This window comes from Octopus bimaculoides, chromosome 3 (genome assembly GCF_046866305.1).
Source record: "Octopus bimaculoides isolate indiv1 chromosome 3, ASM4686630v1, whole genome shotgun sequence".
Classification (NCBI taxonomy): Eukaryota; Metazoa; Mollusca; class Cephalopoda; order Octopoda; family Octopodidae; genus Octopus; species Octopus bimaculoides.
Window position 1 is genome coordinate 49224996 of NC_142930.1, and position 18335 is coordinate 49243330.

General features: G+C 35.0%; 1 protein-coding gene across 2 annotated transcripts in view; it reads left to right on the top strand.

Moving 5' to 3' along the window:
• The window catches only part of LOC106876649 (coiled-coil domain-containing protein 60), a 45225-nt gene that overhangs the window by 22751 nt on the left and 4139 nt on the right, over positions 1-18335 (top strand). For both annotated transcript variants that reach the window (XM_014925263.3, XM_089348964.1), the window contains 8 exons: positions 13-189; positions 2083-2187; positions 2277-2361; positions 5093-5303; positions 7739-7768; positions 7975-8068; positions 11773-11806; positions 13724-13791. In XM_014925263.3, the coding sequence (XP_014780749.1) occupies positions 13-189; positions 2083-2187; positions 2277-2361; positions 5093-5303; positions 7739-7768; positions 7975-8068; positions 11773-11806; positions 13724-13791 (804 nt within the window). The remainder of the gene's footprint in view (positions 1-12; positions 190-2082; positions 2188-2276; positions 2362-5092; positions 5304-7738; positions 7769-7974; positions 8069-11772; positions 11807-13723; positions 13792-18335) is intronic.

The window sequence follows — 18335 nt, forward strand, 5'->3', positions numbered from 1 at the left end:
GGTTTTTTTCAGTGACTTAGATGGAACCAAGTCAATAGTATCTGAAAGTTCCTCACCAATGAATAATAGCTCCAGTGATAAGAAACCCACAATTACTGAGTACCCTTCAAACAGGAAAAAATCAATTCATGCTAGACCATATACACCACAACATAACAATATAGCTCATTGTGTTAGCAATATAAATGGGTTTGTATCTATTGCATGATTACAATTTAATATTTTAATTTGTGACTTGTTTTGTTTGCTTACTGTATATATCTTAGTCTTAAAAGGAAGTTTAATATCCATAAATGTTTTAGCTTCTTCCTTGGTGAAATTGCTTAATGTTTAATTTTCATTTTTCAAAAACTGTTGATTTTTTTCTCTAGAAAGAAAATATTGGTAAAGTAGTATTTCCTGAAGTATATAAAAAGTTTGTAGAATAAGCTGTAGGAAGTAAGACTCAGTAGAAGCAAAAGGATGAAGACTAGAAATAGATGATTACTCTCTTGTTATAACTCACCTCTCTCATCTGGATACAGCAGCAAGGAGTTCCTGTAACACTGGCTCAAAGTCTCCCTCTCCCATTTTCCCAACTATATCTGCTACCTCTATCACTCTCCAAACATCAGATCTACTGGAGACATGTTTTCTTGTGTCACTCATTAGTGGGCCCTTTCCATTGAGAACAGTATTGCACTTAACTTTTAACTGTGTCTGGCCCTCAAAGCAAAATCACTACCAGAACTAGAGAAGAAATTTCAGGTGTAGAAGCAAGGTTTAGAATCAAAAGGCCTTAGAGTCAATGTAGCAAAGACCAAAGTTCTAGTAAGTAGGAAGGCTGTGGCATGTAAAAAGCACCATCCAAACATGGCTGATGCCAGTGCCACCTTGACTGGCTTCTGTGCCGGTGACATGTAAAAAGCACCAACCGATCGTGGCCGTTGCCAGCCCCCTCTGGCCCCTGTGCCATAAATGGAGTGGTTGGCATTAGAAAGGGCATCCAGCTGTAGAAACACTGCCAGATCAGACTGGAGCCTGGTGCAGCCTCCTGGCTTCCCAGACCCCAGTCGAACTGTCCAACCCATGCTAGCATGGAAAACGGACGTTAAATGATGATGATGATGGGTTTCAGCCATCTCTTATCTCTTAGAACAAAAGTTTCTTGTGAGATCTCACCACTGCATTTGTATGTCGATCAGGGTCTCTCTGAACCACACTATTAACTGTAGTGGGACCTGAAATCCCTCCTGTATATCAAAGACTTATCTGCTGTTACTGCTAAGAACAACTCTCTGCTATGCAAATGATACCACTCTTTACTGATCCTTGACTTTCTGCATACAGGCAACATTCACTTGCAACCTAGACATCTCACATTAGACATACATCACTTTCATTAACAGATATCTCAAAAAATATTCTCCATGGGTTTGTAATTATGTCCTCTTCAACTGTACAAAGATACAATAATTGCACAAATCAAGAAAACATACTTGTGTCACACTTTCTCAAATCATGATAACATGCAACTGAAACCTTTAAAATGCTTTAAAATTTTAAAACCTATAAAATTAAAAATGCTAAACCTCACAATCACTAGTGTATATTCCTGACAATCTCACATCCACAACATAATAAAAACCAGGGCCTAAAGATTTGCTCTTTGAGCTAGAACATGCTTCAGCAGTTGTTAGCTCTTTATGCAAATCAACAAAGTTCTTTAATGGAATATACTTCCTATATCTGGGATGGTAACTGTTACTGCATACATGAGCATCTTAGATGGTATCCAGAAAAGGTCATGTGATTGATTGTCATGGAATTACTCACTAACACACTCCAGCCTCTGGCTTATAGAGGAGCTGTTTCCTCACTCTGCCTTTTCTACTATAACTACTGTAGCCTTTGCACCTTGCTTCTAGCTGATCTTTTACAACCTCCATCCAGATGCATACAACACTCATTCATGTATATCTGAAGAATATAGTTGTAGCTTTACTTTTAGATAAAGACTTAAACATTATCATATTGTTAGTGAAACATTCATCTTTCACTCTATAGCCATTTACATTATTGTCTTTTTATCATCTATTGCAGGGACTCTTTATTCCGACAACTATGTGCTCTCCATTGGCTATTGGAAGCTTCCAGCAATGATTCAAATCATTCTATGAATCACATCCATTCTTCTTGGAATATAGAGTAAGTAAATAGCCATAATTATTTCTGGCTAAGAAGATAGAAATATATTAATAAAGAATTCATTACTTATATCACCCTATATATTTCAGGGATATTGGTGGATCAAAGATATTCTTAAAGAAATTTCAGAAACAGAGATTAGATTACTTCAACACTTCTGGAATCATTGGAAACGTTGGTTAAAATCTTGTTCTCTCTTAAATTTTTATTGATTATTGCTTATTAGATTTATGTTGTTTATATTAGACAAACAGATTTTTTTTTTAAAAAAAAAAGGATAATTGCTTTCAGTAAAACAAAATGAGAAAATTTTCAAATCTAAGAAACTCATTCTTTTACATCATAGATATGTCAAATAATTTGAAATATATATACATTTTAAAATTTTGTTGGTGAAAGTAATCTTGAGTGTGTGTGTGTGTGTGTGTGTGTGTGTGTGTGTGTGTGTGTGTGTGTGTGTGTGTGTGTGCACATGTGTATGTGCACACACGTGCACATGCGTGTACATATATATATATGTAACCCAATATTTACCATATTTCTGTTGTGTGTATCTCTGTTTTAGAATAGGTCATTGCATCCCCGTATATTGTGAGAGGTGAATAAACAGGTTTGTGACAGGAAAGGCATGCAACCATAAAAACTGCCTCAGAAAAACCATTCTATCCATGCCTGCATGAAAAAGTGATGATAATGAATAATGGTCACATTGAGATAAAGAGCTAATTCTTGCATTCTAACTGGTTTATATATATTAATTAGATATCTTTAATTTCACCGAATATTATGAATGATGAACACATGAAAGGGTTTAAAGCAAGACGTATGTGTCGATAATAATAATTGTAAATGTCTTCTTTTTTTTTCTAGAATATATGTTACTTAAACTTAGGTGTGATGCACAAGGCATCAAGCTTCTTCCTGCATAGTCAATCTCTTACAGTTTTCCCACTTCTGTCCAACTAGACCCCATACATATGAGGTTCTCTTTGAATGTCTGGTGCCAGATGTTCTTAGTCTAGTACTTCTCCCAATTTCTTTCTGGCTTCCATGTCATTGCAGTCTTTGCATGCAGGTACAAAATATGAGTAACCAGGTGAAACTGATGCAGTACTATGATGTTTTACAGCACATACTCTTTTATTTCTGTTGAAGTACATAGTGTGTGTGAAGGCACATAGTTTAATGGTGAAGGTGTTGAGTTTGTGAACATAATGTTGTAGATTTGACTCCAGGATTGGGTGATGAGTTGTATCCCAGAGCAAAGCACATTGTTCTCACATTGCTTCGGTTTATTCAACTGAAAATTAGTAACAGCCAAGTACTGGTGCCGCCTTCACTGTCCTTCAACTGATACATCTTTAATGTTCCATTCGGTTAAAGTGAGAGACTGAGAGGGTGTCTGTCTGTTCATAACTACACAGCCACCTAAAATAATTAGCAAAAGCATCATACAAACTCGCTTGCAAATAATGGTTAGACTTTTATATAGTGTAATTATTATTTTTAGAAGTAAAATACAAATTATGTCATATATTGAATTGATACAGAATAAGTTTAACATAAGGAAATTAAATATATATTGTTTGATTTTTTACCCAATATTTATGCTATATTAAGCATGAGTGTCATTATCTGTTTTCCTGTGAAATAATACATTAGCTACTCTTCTGTATGATTTTAGAACAAATGTATTTTAATTGAAACTTTTACATCATTTAAGTTTAGCTGGTAAACTTAGTCTTTTACCTTGTTTCACACCACCATCTGGTCCTATCTTTTGCAAGAGTTCACTCTATTGAAAATGCAAGCATTCAGGTCAATCTTTGGTTTAAGAATAACTTCCTCCATTCTTCCCATCAGTCTTGGAAGCCTTGAAAAAGTAAAGTGTCCTTAATGCTGCACTTCCCTTCCTGACAAAATGGTAAAGAAAAAAAATCCTAGTTTAAAACTTCTAAATATCTGATTACTTTTATCAATAGCCATTCAATCTAACCCAGTGTTTCTCAACTGGGGTCTGTATGGCCCTTGGAGTCCACATAAGATTTTGTTGTTAAAATTTATGTGCAATGAATAGATTATATTTCTACTGTACACAAAATATTTTAACGATTTTTTTGTACATAATTCCTAATTATATTTAATTATAAAAATATAATAGAATTTTTAAAGCATAGAATAGGTAGGAAGGTACATATAAGTAAAATAGGAATCAAAGGGGTCCATAAGTAAAAAATGGTTGAGAAACACTGATCTAATACCTCTCTTTTGCAACCAGTCAGATAATTTAAAGATCTTTCTCTTGAAGTATGTTATATACCAATATTTGTTGGAAATGTCTTCTCTTAAGACTCCATTTTGTTGCAGTTTTGTATTGTAAATGTTTATCTTAGTTCAATTGCCCTCAGTTGTCTTTGTTCACATGTTTTTAGTTCATTACAAATTACTATTTTGAATTTGTACATTCTCCTCACTCTTTTTCTTATTTATTCCAGAAAGGACTTTGGTTGGAGTTTTAAAATTAATTTTAAGGAGTTTTTGTTTAAATTTTCAATCACTTAGCTGTTGAACATGTAATGAGTTATCATCAAATATGGGTTTTTTAAAATTTTTGGTTTTCTTTTATTGGTTTGTTCTTGAGGAAAGAGCTGTACATATAGTTTCTGCAGACCCTCAAACACCAGTGAGACTGACACAGTGTTCATCTTGAATAGTTTATAGTGTGAAGTAATAGAAACCGCTGTCTAGTATGAGTAGAAAGAGTTTTGCATTTAAATTTTTAGTCATAAACTATAAACTTAATGTTCTGATGAGCATAATTCCTTTCATAATGACAATTTAACTTCTTTAAAACTTTACCATTGAGGTTGAAGAATAACACATTTAATGTAAATTGTTTTTATAGGCCTGTTATAAATTGGCATCTGGCCGGAAGCAATATGGCTACATGACACGTCACTCAAGTAGTCGGCGTAGTTCATATACTACAGGGTTAAGTGTAAGTACAACACCAATTCATCAATCTCAAGAAGTTGCTAGTCCATCTTATCGAACAGAATCTAGTCTTACTGAAGATTGTCTTGAAATGTTAAATGAAGATAATAGCTCGGTATCATGTAAGTCATTTAAAATTTTCATTTAATGCTTCTTTATTTTTGGTGTTTAAATATTTTATTATTTAAATATTTTAGATTGTTGAGGTAATTCTATTATGAAGTGTTTCTAAGTATTTTCAAGTAACTGAATCAAATCCATGGTAAGTGCCAAAGGTATACATACCAATGTAGCATTTATGATAAGCTGGTCACATAGTAACATGAAAGTATCCTGTTACTTTGTAATTTGGCTTTATTAGCACTATGAATGAGATAGAATTACTATTGAAATTCTATGAGGTCTATTGAAAAAAAAAACGATGAAACTTTTGAAAGAGCCCTCACTTGACACAGCATGCTTGTGACTGCAGTGCTGTGTACAGGTGATCTTGACTTGTAGTTTAATTATAATTGAACATCATTCCAAGTTATTTAATCATTGATCCACACAGATCATAATGAACATTTTTTTTGTGCACTTGGCAATTTGCTACACATTTAACAATGAAGGAGTTAGAAATGCAATGTTTTGTGAAATTGTTTCAAAATGCATGAAACTCAGTCCTTAAGTCACTTTGTAATTTCTGTCAACTAAAAAAAAAAAAATGAAAATAAAAGAAAGAAGAGGCTTTTATGGAAATTTTTCTAATATTGCAACAGGCCTTTAGAGAGGATTGTTTGAGCCATCTGCAATATCATGAGTGATACCAACATCTCATATTACAATGAACTTCTACCAATGATGATCCCAAATTTGGCTGATTTTCCACTACAGCAGACAATGGTCACATTGTGAAGGTGCATGCTGTGACTTGTAAAATTTGTTGTTTGACTACCTGTAACGCTTCCAAAACAGTAGGAATCAGTAAAAGCCCACACCACATGATTTTAAAAAGAAAATCAAAGATGCATTGTGTTGCTGCAAAATTTATGCTATGACAGATGAATCATAGTCAACTAGGAGTTGTTTGATCATTTGAATGCTGCTAAAAACTTTCTGAAAAGTGTTTTAGCATTTGGTGAAACAAGGGTGAACAGTTAGGATATTGAAACACAAAAGCATTTTTTGCAGTGGCTTGAATCATTGCCTCTATGACCAAAACTTAGCATGTCAGTATTTATCAAATGCGACAGTGATGTTGATTGTCCTTTTTGATTAGAAGTATGTCATTTCTTATGTGTTCCATGATGTCAGATGATCAATAACAAGTTTTACTTGGATATTCTGAGGCATTTGAGAGAAGTAGTGCAAAGAAAGGCATGGGCAAACAAAATTTGGATGTTGCAACATGATAACACACCTGGTGACACTCCTAATCTGTAACTTTTTGGCAAAGCACAAGAAAGCTTTATCGTTCATCTTTCCTATTCTCCATATTTGGCCGCAGCAAACTTTCCTTGTTCCCTAAGTTGAATTCCACTCTGAAAGATGGTCATCAGACAAAAGAAGAGATTGAAGAAAATTCACTCCAAGAGCTGTGTATTACTCCTGGGAATATATTTCAGGACTCTTCAAAAATGGAAAGCAGTGTATTAACAATGAATGAAACTTTTTGTGAAAGAGACAAGTTTAATTAACTTGTAAGTGAGATAGTAAAATGTTTTACAAAAAGTTCAGTTTTGTTTCGGACAGACCTCATATGTTAATATTTAAGATAATAATATCATTTTGAAATACTCTGTCTTTGAAATCATTAAGTTTACTAAAAATATTAAGTAATTAAACACAATTAGTGCATTATGTATGACTGACATTTCAGGTTAGTTGCCTAAATCAATGAACTATTGGCTTTTCTGCAGAAATGCTGAAGTTAATGTTTTATAAAAAATACTCTGCTGTGTAAGTGATCAAACATACTAATTAAATATTATCACTAGAACAATATTTTTTAAAAAATTTTAGTTTCATTTTAAACTTGCAGCATGTGATTTTACTGTCATTATAAGACAGAATTACTATAGAAATTTCACCTGTTATATTGAAAATTTTGCATTGGTAGAATCAGTTGAGTGACAAACACAATATCTTACTATATTTGATTGCATACTTTTGTTTTGCTTTTACACTGGGGTCAACGAAATAAGTCCAGGTGAGACCTAGGGTTGATATACTTGACTGTATTCTCCCTTAAAACTTATGGTCTTGTGATAATGTAAGAAGCCAATTGTTATTATCATTGTTATTAAATTAAAGCCCAATAGATTAAGAACTCCCTTAATTTTTAATTTTTAATTTTATTAATTTTTGGAATATATACAACAAACTTTTCTGTCACTTTAATTTGTTTTTCTGTTACTTCTGCATCCTAATTCCTTTTTGTTTGATTATATTATAAGTATTATGTCAAAACTTTTTTATACACATTTCTCTATTCATTCACTATTTAATAATTGTCTGTAAATTTCATAAATGTTTAACATATTCTTTATTAGTTATTTTTTTCTCATCTGGACAGCTCTACTTCCTGAGTCCGAGTTAACAATTGGTAAGTTAAAGCCAATTACCATGATAAAGGCACATTTTGTAGTGTATCTGTTTATTATTATACGTAGTTAGTCTTACTGTAGTAATTGACATGACTCTTAGTGTGCAACCATAAAACACAGATGTATGGTGGTGGTGCAGTATTATTAATGTATCTCCATGTCATATTGGTTTTTGACTAACACTCATTTGATTCTTTTCTTTTAGGTAACTTAACTGGACAAGATAACATTGAAGACTGTGTAAAACTGAAGTCCACCACAGAAACTTTTTCATCAAATGAAAATTCAAGACTCAAGCTGTAAGAAATATTTTTTTTATAAATTATTCAAAACTGGGGTTATGGAAGGTGATTTATTACCATTATATCCTATCATCATCATCATTGGTTTAACATTCACTTTTCCTTTCTTGCATGGGTCAGACAGAATATATTGAAGCAGATTTTCTACTGCTGGATGCTCTTCTTGTCATGAGCCCTCACCTGTTACCACACAAAGTATTATTTCCCTATAGTCAATGATGGTAATTCTCATTTTCCACCATCATATGACGTCAAGACAAGGGCACAGATACATGCACACACACACACACATCAGATTCTGCCTACCATATCCACTCCCTTTGCCCAGGGCTATAGTAGAAGGCCAAGGTTCTGTGCAATGAGGCTGCACTCAAATGCAAATGATGAGGGAGCAAGTTTATCAACCACACACCCATGTATTCCACTTTATCAGGATATGTTTGACTTACAATTATGCTGTATATTGACATTTAATTACACTATTGCTAATTTTTCTATTTATCACTACATGATACTCCGCTTGGTTGCTTGATCTGCCAGAAATGGCAGTCTAATTTTTCTAAAATTACATCCTACCATCTTAAAAGATGTGGGGTACATTGATAATGTAATTCTAGATATAAGAAGGGAAGGAATGTTGTGGTTGGTTTGCTTTGATCTTATATGTACTCAGTTAGGGCTGACTTGAGGCTGAGCAACAACTTGAAGTGTGGGACCAAGTTCAACTTATTTTGCAGGCTCTGGCAAGGAATGTGATGATTAAAGAAGTCACTTTGTTCTCTATGAAGAATTAGTTTTTCAGAGTGAAAATCAGCAGCAGCTCAAGGCAAACTGACAAATGTTTTTTAAATTATGTTTTTGGAAAATTAGTTATTTTTTAAAATCATGTGTTGAGTTTGAAGATAAATGTATACCATAGTGTACAAAGCATGATCTTTTGTCTTTTACTTGTTTCAATCATTAGACTGAGGTCATGCTGGGGCACTGCCATGAAGAATTTTTAGTCGAATGAATCAACCCCAGTACTCATTTTTTTTAAAAGTCTGGTACTTATTCTATCAGTTGCTTTGGCTGAATCGCTGAGTTATGGGAACCTGAACACTTCAACATTGGTTGTCAAATGGTGATGGGGTACAAGCACAGCAGACCCCCCCCCCCACACACACACACACACAACAGGCTTGTTTCAGTTTCTGTATACTAAATCCACTCACAAGGCTTTGGTTGGCCTGAGGTTATAGTAGAAAACACTTGCCCAAAGTGCCACATTGTGGGACTGAACCTAGAACCAGCTGGTTGGGAATCAAACATCTTACTATGCAGCCACACCTTTGAAAAGATGATTGGCACATTGATAGAAATGATGAAGAATCAGGATAAATACTTTTAACATATTTAGTCACAACCCTATGCTTTGAGTCAAAAAAATAGGATTATGATAAAACGAATTCCAGTAATATCCTAATAAAAATCACTCTGGTACATCTCCTTTTTTCTACTATTATTAAATAAAACTTTTGTAAAATTGTGTACTCATTAAGACAAGTTTAGTAAATAGAAGTCAAGATAAATTCATTAAGAAAACTTAGATTTTCTGGATGCAGGTGTTTAGAATGTATAAAATACTTTTGTTTTTGCTATCGAATTTATTTAGATATAATTTATAAATGTCCAATTAGCCCTAAATATCAGTTTCAAATTTGGCACAAGGCCAGCCAGTTTGGGGAGTGGGTAAGTCAATTACATCAACCCCAGTGCTCAACTGGTACTTATTTTATTGATCCCGGAAGGATGTAAAGATGAATGGAATGCTGCTAAGTATTTTGCCTGGCATGCTAATGAGTCTGCCAGCTCACTCCCTTATTAGCTCTAAATATTAATAACATATCAGTTGTTTGTAAAGCTTTTCAAATATACTGAAGAGCATCCAGCCATGGAAACCAAGCCCAAAACAAAACATACAAGCAAGATGTGATACTCTGACCTGTCTAGTAGGGCAGTAACACTAAATAAGTACTGATGTGAAATGTGACATCATGAATAACATATAAAATGATGATGATGATGATGATGATGGTGGTGGTGCTGGCATTGTTGGCAGTGGAAGCTGTAATGATAGTGAAGTGTTACAAAACTGATTCTTATAATTGTAAAATCATGACAAACCTCTTTCTTTGCAGCCTCGTTTAGTGCAAGCGTACTATCATCCATGTGAACACATTTCTCTCCCATGACATCACGATTCTCTCTCACACACTGTCTTGCAACACGAAATACCTCAAGTCTTTGGTCCTCACGGCACAGAACATTGGCAAATTTTTTCTTATCTGCTTCCCCTCTGGCTAAATAAACCTTGTCGCCTAGCTTCCCTTCTGGCAGTCTGATACAATTCCCTGCTACCACCGTTCTTCCAGTCCTTCCAAGGCTGTTTCGTTTGTCTAATAGCCCTGTCAACAACATTGTTCCACCACCATGTTATTTTCGGTCGAGAGGGGACTTTGCACCCTCCACAGATCTGGTCAGTGGCCCTCAGCAGGTTGTCTTCTAAGAAACGTCCAGTTGTCTTCTATCTTTATATAGATATATAGATTCAGTTATTCATAAGTCTGAAAAAAAGCACACTCTAAAAATTTTGGGGAGCAGTAATATTTTATGTAGTCATTGCCTAAAAAATGCAGTTGACCCATGAACTAACAACACACACACCTTCTGTATGTGTATTGAATTTTGTTTATATTTATATATATAAATAAAATTGAATATGCATACACAAGGTGTGTATGTTGTTAGTTTGTGGTTCAACTGCATTTTTTTAGGCATAAGAGAATATATTCTCAATGCACCTGATGTTAAGACACCTGAAAGTAAGTCACAGGCAAGTGAGACAACTCACATCAGGTCCCTTTTCTGAATGACAGACATCAATGTTTCATCATTGTTGTGACTTTACAATGCCACATACTGAACAAGGTTTGAAAACCATTTAGCATATACCTAAAAAAACACACCCAACCCATGAACTAACAAAACACACATCTTGTGTATGTGTATTTGGTTTTGTTTATATAACTTGAGCTGCTTCTAATTCATATTTGAATTTTTTCCATGGCTTGAAATGTTGGGATATGCTAGCAGATGGTTTTCAAACCATTTAGCATATAGTCATATAGTCTTCATTCCCATCAACTCTATGCGAATCCCACATATTTGACCTAATCTTTCTTGACTTTTTTATTTCTTCAAATTTTTGTTTTTTTATCGTGTACTTCTGGCTTCGCTGTTCATTTCAGTTTATCTCTGCTGTAAGTTAACTTAGAAATTCCAAGCAACACTGTACCTCTCATTTAATTAAAGTAATCTTGGCCTGATGATAGCACTTGCTCAGGAACTATAAAATCAGATGATCAGCTTGCTAAGAAACATATATAGTCTGCATTTTACTCATTTCACTCTCTCAAATCAGAGAGAGAGGAGGAGGAGGAGGACAGAGAGAGAGAGAGAGAGAGAGAGAGAGACACACACACACACGCACAAAATCATCATCATTGTTTGAACATTGACTTTTCTATGTTGCTCACATGGGTTGCATGGGATTGCAAACATGGAAAAGTGGGCTTTAAAAGAATGACGATACATGCGTGCGCATGCATCATACATACATACATACATACCAGTTATCATTATCCATTATTCTATTTCAGTTTGGATGAAATGGAAAGGAAGAAATCGAGATTGGTAATAACTTTTATTCTCATTACTGTGTATGATCTAAGTTAATTGAAATTAACTATTTTCTATGTAACCGATTTGAGATTTTCTTACTAAGTGAGCTGTTCCTTTTTACTGTTACTAATTTTTACCCTTGCACCATGTTCTCATTCTTTTATACCCCAACTATTTGAATTTTAGGAAATGTTTGTATATAATAAACTAATTTACAGTATAAACTATATTTACAATGTTAAAGTATGCTTTAGTAATAGTCTTACTGTATCTTTGTAAATAATAACTAATCTCTAAATCATTGTTCTGTAAATAGTAAAGTTACTGTTCTGTAAATTCATAAGTAATAAATATTTAATACATTGTTTGTAACTTTCTGGTATACTTATGACATACCTTTTCTAAAAAAGTTATCTCAAAAATGTAAAATACCAGGGCATGCTATGAACAAAATTCTTTGATTTTAGATTTTTCTTTGCAAATTGTAAACATGTAAATGGTTACTTTATACTACTCATAAAAGAAGTTTCCTTTATCTCCAAAAACAGATTCCTAGTAAAATGAAAGATTGCAAAAAATTTTAGTCTTTCTCTTTAATGGGGCTGTTTACAGAATACCTCTTACCACAGCCTTTACTGACCCTGTTTACTAACAAACTTCTGTTTTAATTTTCTTGACTTTAAAATTTTGCAAATCATTCTCCTAGTAAATACTTACAGTAAACAATAAACAATGCTTTCTCAGTCATAGAATTAGTTCATTTCCATTTTGATGTACCCTCTCCTTGCTCAAGACATTTATCTTAAAATTTAGAAGTACTCTACTATGTGTTCCATTTCCCAAAAGAAAAGAGTGATATTTCTCATTCTTCTCAAATTGATAATATTTCTGGGATCTGTAAGAGTATGGAGTGTGAAAGATTTACTGAAACATCTTTGAGTGAATCTTCCACTTGCCAACTATCTTTTAAAGCAAGGTCTGTAAATTTTTAAAGCAGTGATTACTTTGATATGATTGGAATTGTCACCAAGCCCATAAAACTTTGGTACTTAAGTTATTACACTTAACACTAATTAGAAAAGTCTTTGATGGACTGTAGCATTTGATACTTTTATGAAATATCTCTCAAACTGATTGTTTGGTAAATTCCTCAGCAACCATTCCAATTAATGCTACTGGTACATGTTTATTCTACCATTTCAGTTGTAGTGTCAAGGTTCTGTTATGTGTTCAGATTTTACAACAGCATGGTTCAAATTTACTAAGACTAGAGCTAACACATTATTTAGCATGCAGTCCTTAGTGTTCTTGTCAACTATTATAAAAGTAGAAGCATTCAAAGGAGAAGAGGCTAAAATCAATAGAAGGGGCAATAAAAATGGTAGAAAATTGATAGCTTTACAATCAGAATGTATAACATGAACTAAAAAGGATGGGAATAACTTTTAGACTTGTTACATCAGTGACACAGACTTGAATTCTAATTGGACCATTTCATTTCACTTACTCCTCATACTAGTTGTTCTTGGCCACAGTCATCAGTAGTTTGGAGAAGGCTGGGCTTTACCATGATTTTTGCTTACACCACTTAAAGGTTACAGGACAGTTTTATTTAGTCAAGAATGAGAGGGAATTAATTATAAAGTTCTGTTATTTGGAGATAATTGTTAGCTGAACAAAGGTTATGAAATTCCAGACAATTTGAAAACAGATATACACAAAAAATAAGAATAATCTGGTAATTTTGGAGAAGCTTAATTTATGCTATTCTGGATTGTTTACAAAATCTAGTGATAGTGATTAGAATGACAACTATACTGTTGTTTTTGTTTTATGAATAAAACAGTTTCAGTACCATTTTAATAATTTTCTTATTCATTTTCAAGCTTTTATTGGTTTTATATTTGTTTTTACTGCTTCAAATTACAGAATTCAAAATTAGATGAATCTTCTCCAAAAGTAAACTTTGTTGCAAGGCATCAGATCCGTCCCAAAAGGTAAAAAATATAGAACGTTTGTTATATGGGTGAATATTAAAGCAACACTTAAATTCAAAATCCTGTTGGATAATCTTTCTCCTATAGAAGTAGTTTAAATTATTACAATGTATGTCTGAGCTGTTGATATTGTATGGTAAAACCACATTGGTTATTTTCATCACAGTAGATCACCGTCTTTTGTTTCAAACAACTAATGAAGTAGTTAATCCTGAAATATATGAATATTATTGTATTGCACATTATTTTTTTATATTTCATGTCTCTGTAATTTGTTTTTCTAAAATATAGATTTACATTCTGAAACTTTTCATCCATATTTCCTTTTAATCTTAATCTTTATGTATTCAATCTGTACACAAATATACGAAGTCTGTATGTGCTTAATACAATCTGTACACATCTATTTATATATAACTATAAAAGAGAATTTGTGTGTGTGTTCCTTAAGCATTTCAAAACTGAGCTGCCAATTTTGATATAAGAGGTATCAAAAGATTCAGTAAGCTTTTGGCTACTAACTAAACTATATTTTCATTCACATATTTGCATTACAAAAATTTAACATTAACGTTTTTCTTTTAGTCACCTATTGTAAATGACATTTTGTATTACCATCACAATGATGATGGCGTCGCATTTTCTATATGAGTGTGTTCACACTTCGTTGCCTACCTTAGGCCGATGACTGACAAGTATATGTGTGTGACAGTGTATGTGTCTGTCAGTATACATACATTTTTGTGACGACTGAAACACACACACATCTAAAGACAGACACACACAGGAACAGAGATAAGCTTCAGGTGTGCATTAATGTATGTGTGTGTGGGTGTGTCTCTTAGTTTATGTATGTAACCCCCGCCTCCAGCAGTGAAATGCGCCGATATTGAAAGTTTACTTGCGGTCTGGACTTCAAACAAACAACAACGTTAACTTTCAAGTACTACCAACATGAAGATTTGGCTGATTTAACACCACTCACAATACTCGCAAATATATCTGAAAAAAAAAATTATTCTGCTTATTATAACAAATTTGGAAACTTGGCGAAGGAGAAAGCCTCAACGGCTCTTCCAATATAATTACAGAAATGTTATTCCGCTCCTTCTAACCAGTTTCAAGATAATGTTTTTTTAACAGTCTTTATATTCTTCATCACTGTGAGTATCACCATCGCACAACCTTTTTACTGTTTTACTCAGTATTTATTCTACAGCCTATAATTTTGTACAGTTCAAAAACAGCATCTTCCTTTTTATACACTTGTTTCAGCGTTCATTTCAAAATGTAAAATAAATTATTTTTGCATTAAAAGACATCCATTTTTCTATATGTTATGAGGAAATACAGTCTCTCTCTCTCTCTCTCTCTCTCTCTCTCTCTCTGTCACACACACAAAAAAAAAAGATGTATGCATATGTATTTATGGACAGAGGTAAAGAATATGCACTCTCGGTATTTAGGGTCAGGGTTACGCCAAAAATGGGTGGTGTGCGTATTCTTTACCGCCACCTATTTATGTATGTGTATATGAAAGATAATTTGTGTGTGTGTGTGTGTGAGAGAGAGAGCGACCAAGTGAGTGCCACTTGCACATACATGCAAAAAATTTCATACATCACAACACACACCTTTACTCACTCTCTCTTTCTCTCTCTCACACACACACTCCTGTCCATTTCATATACGTATACATCTTTTTTACTTTCTCTTTTCAGATGTCACCTTTTCACTTTATTCTCTCTTTCAATTTCTGCTCTCTTCAAAGCATACAGAAATTTAAATAATTTTATGGAAATTAACAAACAATCATATGATCCCATATATGTCGAGTTGACAACTTTGCTTCTTCAAATGAAAGAATGCCATAAAATAACTTCCTTTGACACACACACATACATACACACACTCTAGGTAAAACTTCTGTGTGAATTATGTTAATTCTTGCTGTGTGCATGTGCAAATTTACAACTCAAACCCAATTGAAATGATCTTTTTCTATTTTGTAATTTGTATTTGTGATGAGTGTATTTAATAACCTGATATACACTTAAAAGAAAGTTTTCCCAGAAATCCTGTCCTTTACCTCTTCTTTCTAGCATATCCGAGGTGACATTTCCGTCTCCACCACTTATTTTTTTCCTAAATTTCTTCCAATTCCTATGTTTGCGGTACAGGAGATTAAGATTTCACCCTCAAAACATGCTCTCAATATTTTAATTTTCTCCCTCTCCACACCAAATTAATTTTTTACTTTTTAAAAATTTTTATTCTTGGTAATCCATGGAGAAAAAACAGAGAGTACGAATCTTTAAAAGTTTTATCCATTAACTCACCACTTTCAAAAAGCTGCACACTCCCAATGTTTCACGTTTAGCTTTTTGGAAAGCAGGGAAGTTTCTTCAGAAATAATGTTGTTTACCTGTTGTTTCTAGCATGTCGGGTTTTCAGATGGTGATTTGGTATTTTTTAAGTCTACTACTTCAGTAGAATTCTATGCATGCGGAAAACATTTGACAAAAGCGAAAGATGGGGAGATATTAGCTTTTTGAAAGCTGGGAGGTGATGGGTGGGCAAGGTGGGGGAAGGGAGCATTGAGTGTTTCTTTAAGAAAAATTAAACTATATATATATATATATCATCATCATCGTTTAATGTCCGCTTTCCATGCTAGCATGGGTTGGACGATTTGACTGAGGACTGGTGAAACCGGATGGCAACACCAGGCTCCAATCTAATTTGGCAGAGTTTCTACAGCTGGATGCCCTTCCTAACGCCAACCACTCAGAGAGTGTAGTGGGTGCTTTTACGTGTCACCCGCACGAAAATGGCCACGCTCGAAATGGTGTCTTTTATGTGCCACCCGCACAAGCCAGTCCAGGGGCACTGGCAACGATCTCACTCGAAAATCCTACGGGAGCCAGTCAGGCGGTACTGGCAACGGCCACGCTCAAAATGGTGCATCTCATGTGCCACCCGCACAAGAGCCAGTCCAGGGGCACTGGCAACGATCTTACTTGGCTTGCCGGGTCTTCTCACGCACAGCACATTTCCAAAGGTCTCGGTCAGTAGTCATCGCCTCGGTGAGGCCCAATGTACGAAGGTCTTGCCTCACCACCTCAGCCCAGGTCTTCCTGGGCCTACCTCTTCCACGGGTTCCCTCAACTGTTAGGGTGTGGCACTTTTTCACGCAGCTATCCTCATCCATTCTCACCACATGTCCATACCAGCGCAATCGTCTCTCTTGCACACCACAACTGATGCTTCTAATGTTCAGCTTTTCTCTGAAGATACTTACACTCTGACGGGTATTCACATTGACATTACACATCCAACGGAGCATACTGGCTTCATTCCTTGCGAGCTTACGTATGTCCTCAGCAGTTACAGCCCATGTTTCACTGCCATGTAGCATGGCTGTTCGTACGCATGCGTCATACAGTCTGCCTTTTACTCTGAGTGAGAGTCCCTTTGTCGCCAGCAGGGGTAAGTGCTCTCTAAACTTTGCCCAGGCTATTCTTATTCTAGCAGCTACACTTTCAGCGCACCCACCCCCACTACTAACTTGGTCGCCCAGATAGCGGAAGCTATCGACTACCTCTAGTTTTTCACCCTGGAATGAGATAGAAGTTGTTTCCTGTTTGTTTACAGTCTTTATTGCACCTGAACATCTGCCACAAACAAAAACTAACTTGCTAGTTAACCTGCCTTTGATTTTGCTGCACCTCTTATGTGTCCATAGCTTGCACCGGGTACATCTTATAGAGTTACTACCTACTCCTTTTCTACATACTGAGCAGGGCCATCTACCTGAAGGGGTTTGTGTTTTATCTACCTTCCTACTTATTAGGATTTTGGTTTTAGCTAGGTTGACTCTAAGGCCCTTCAATTCTAGACCTTGCTTCCACACCTGAAACTTCTCCTCTAGTTCTGATAGTGACTCCGCAATTAGGGCAAGGTCATCAGCATAGAGGAGCTCCCAGGGGCAACCTGTCTTGAACTCCTCTGTGATTGCCTGGAGGACTATGATAAATAAGAGGGGACTGAGGACGGAACCTTGGTGGACCCCTACCTCTACCCGGAATTCATTGCTGTACTCATTTCCAACCCTCACCTTACTGGCAGCATCTCTGTACATGGCTCGCACAGCTCTCACTAACCATTCTTCTATCCCAAGTTTCCTCATTGACCACCAGATAAGGGATCGGGGGACCCTGTCAAAGGCTTTCTCCATGTCAACGAAAGCCAGGTACAGAGGTTTATCCTTAGCTAGGTATTTCTCCTGCAGCTGTCTCACTAGAAATAAGGCATCAGTAGTGCTTTTACCTGGCACGAACCCAAACTGCATCTCATCTAAATTGATTTGCTCCCTAATTAGTTGGGCTATGACCCTCACTGTAACTTTCATAACCTGATCTAACAGCTTGATGCCTCTGTAATTATTTGTATCTAAAGCGTCACCTTTACCTTTGTAGCAGTTGACTATGATGCTGCTACACCAGTCATTGGGTATGACTCCTTCGTGTATCACCTGGTTCGTA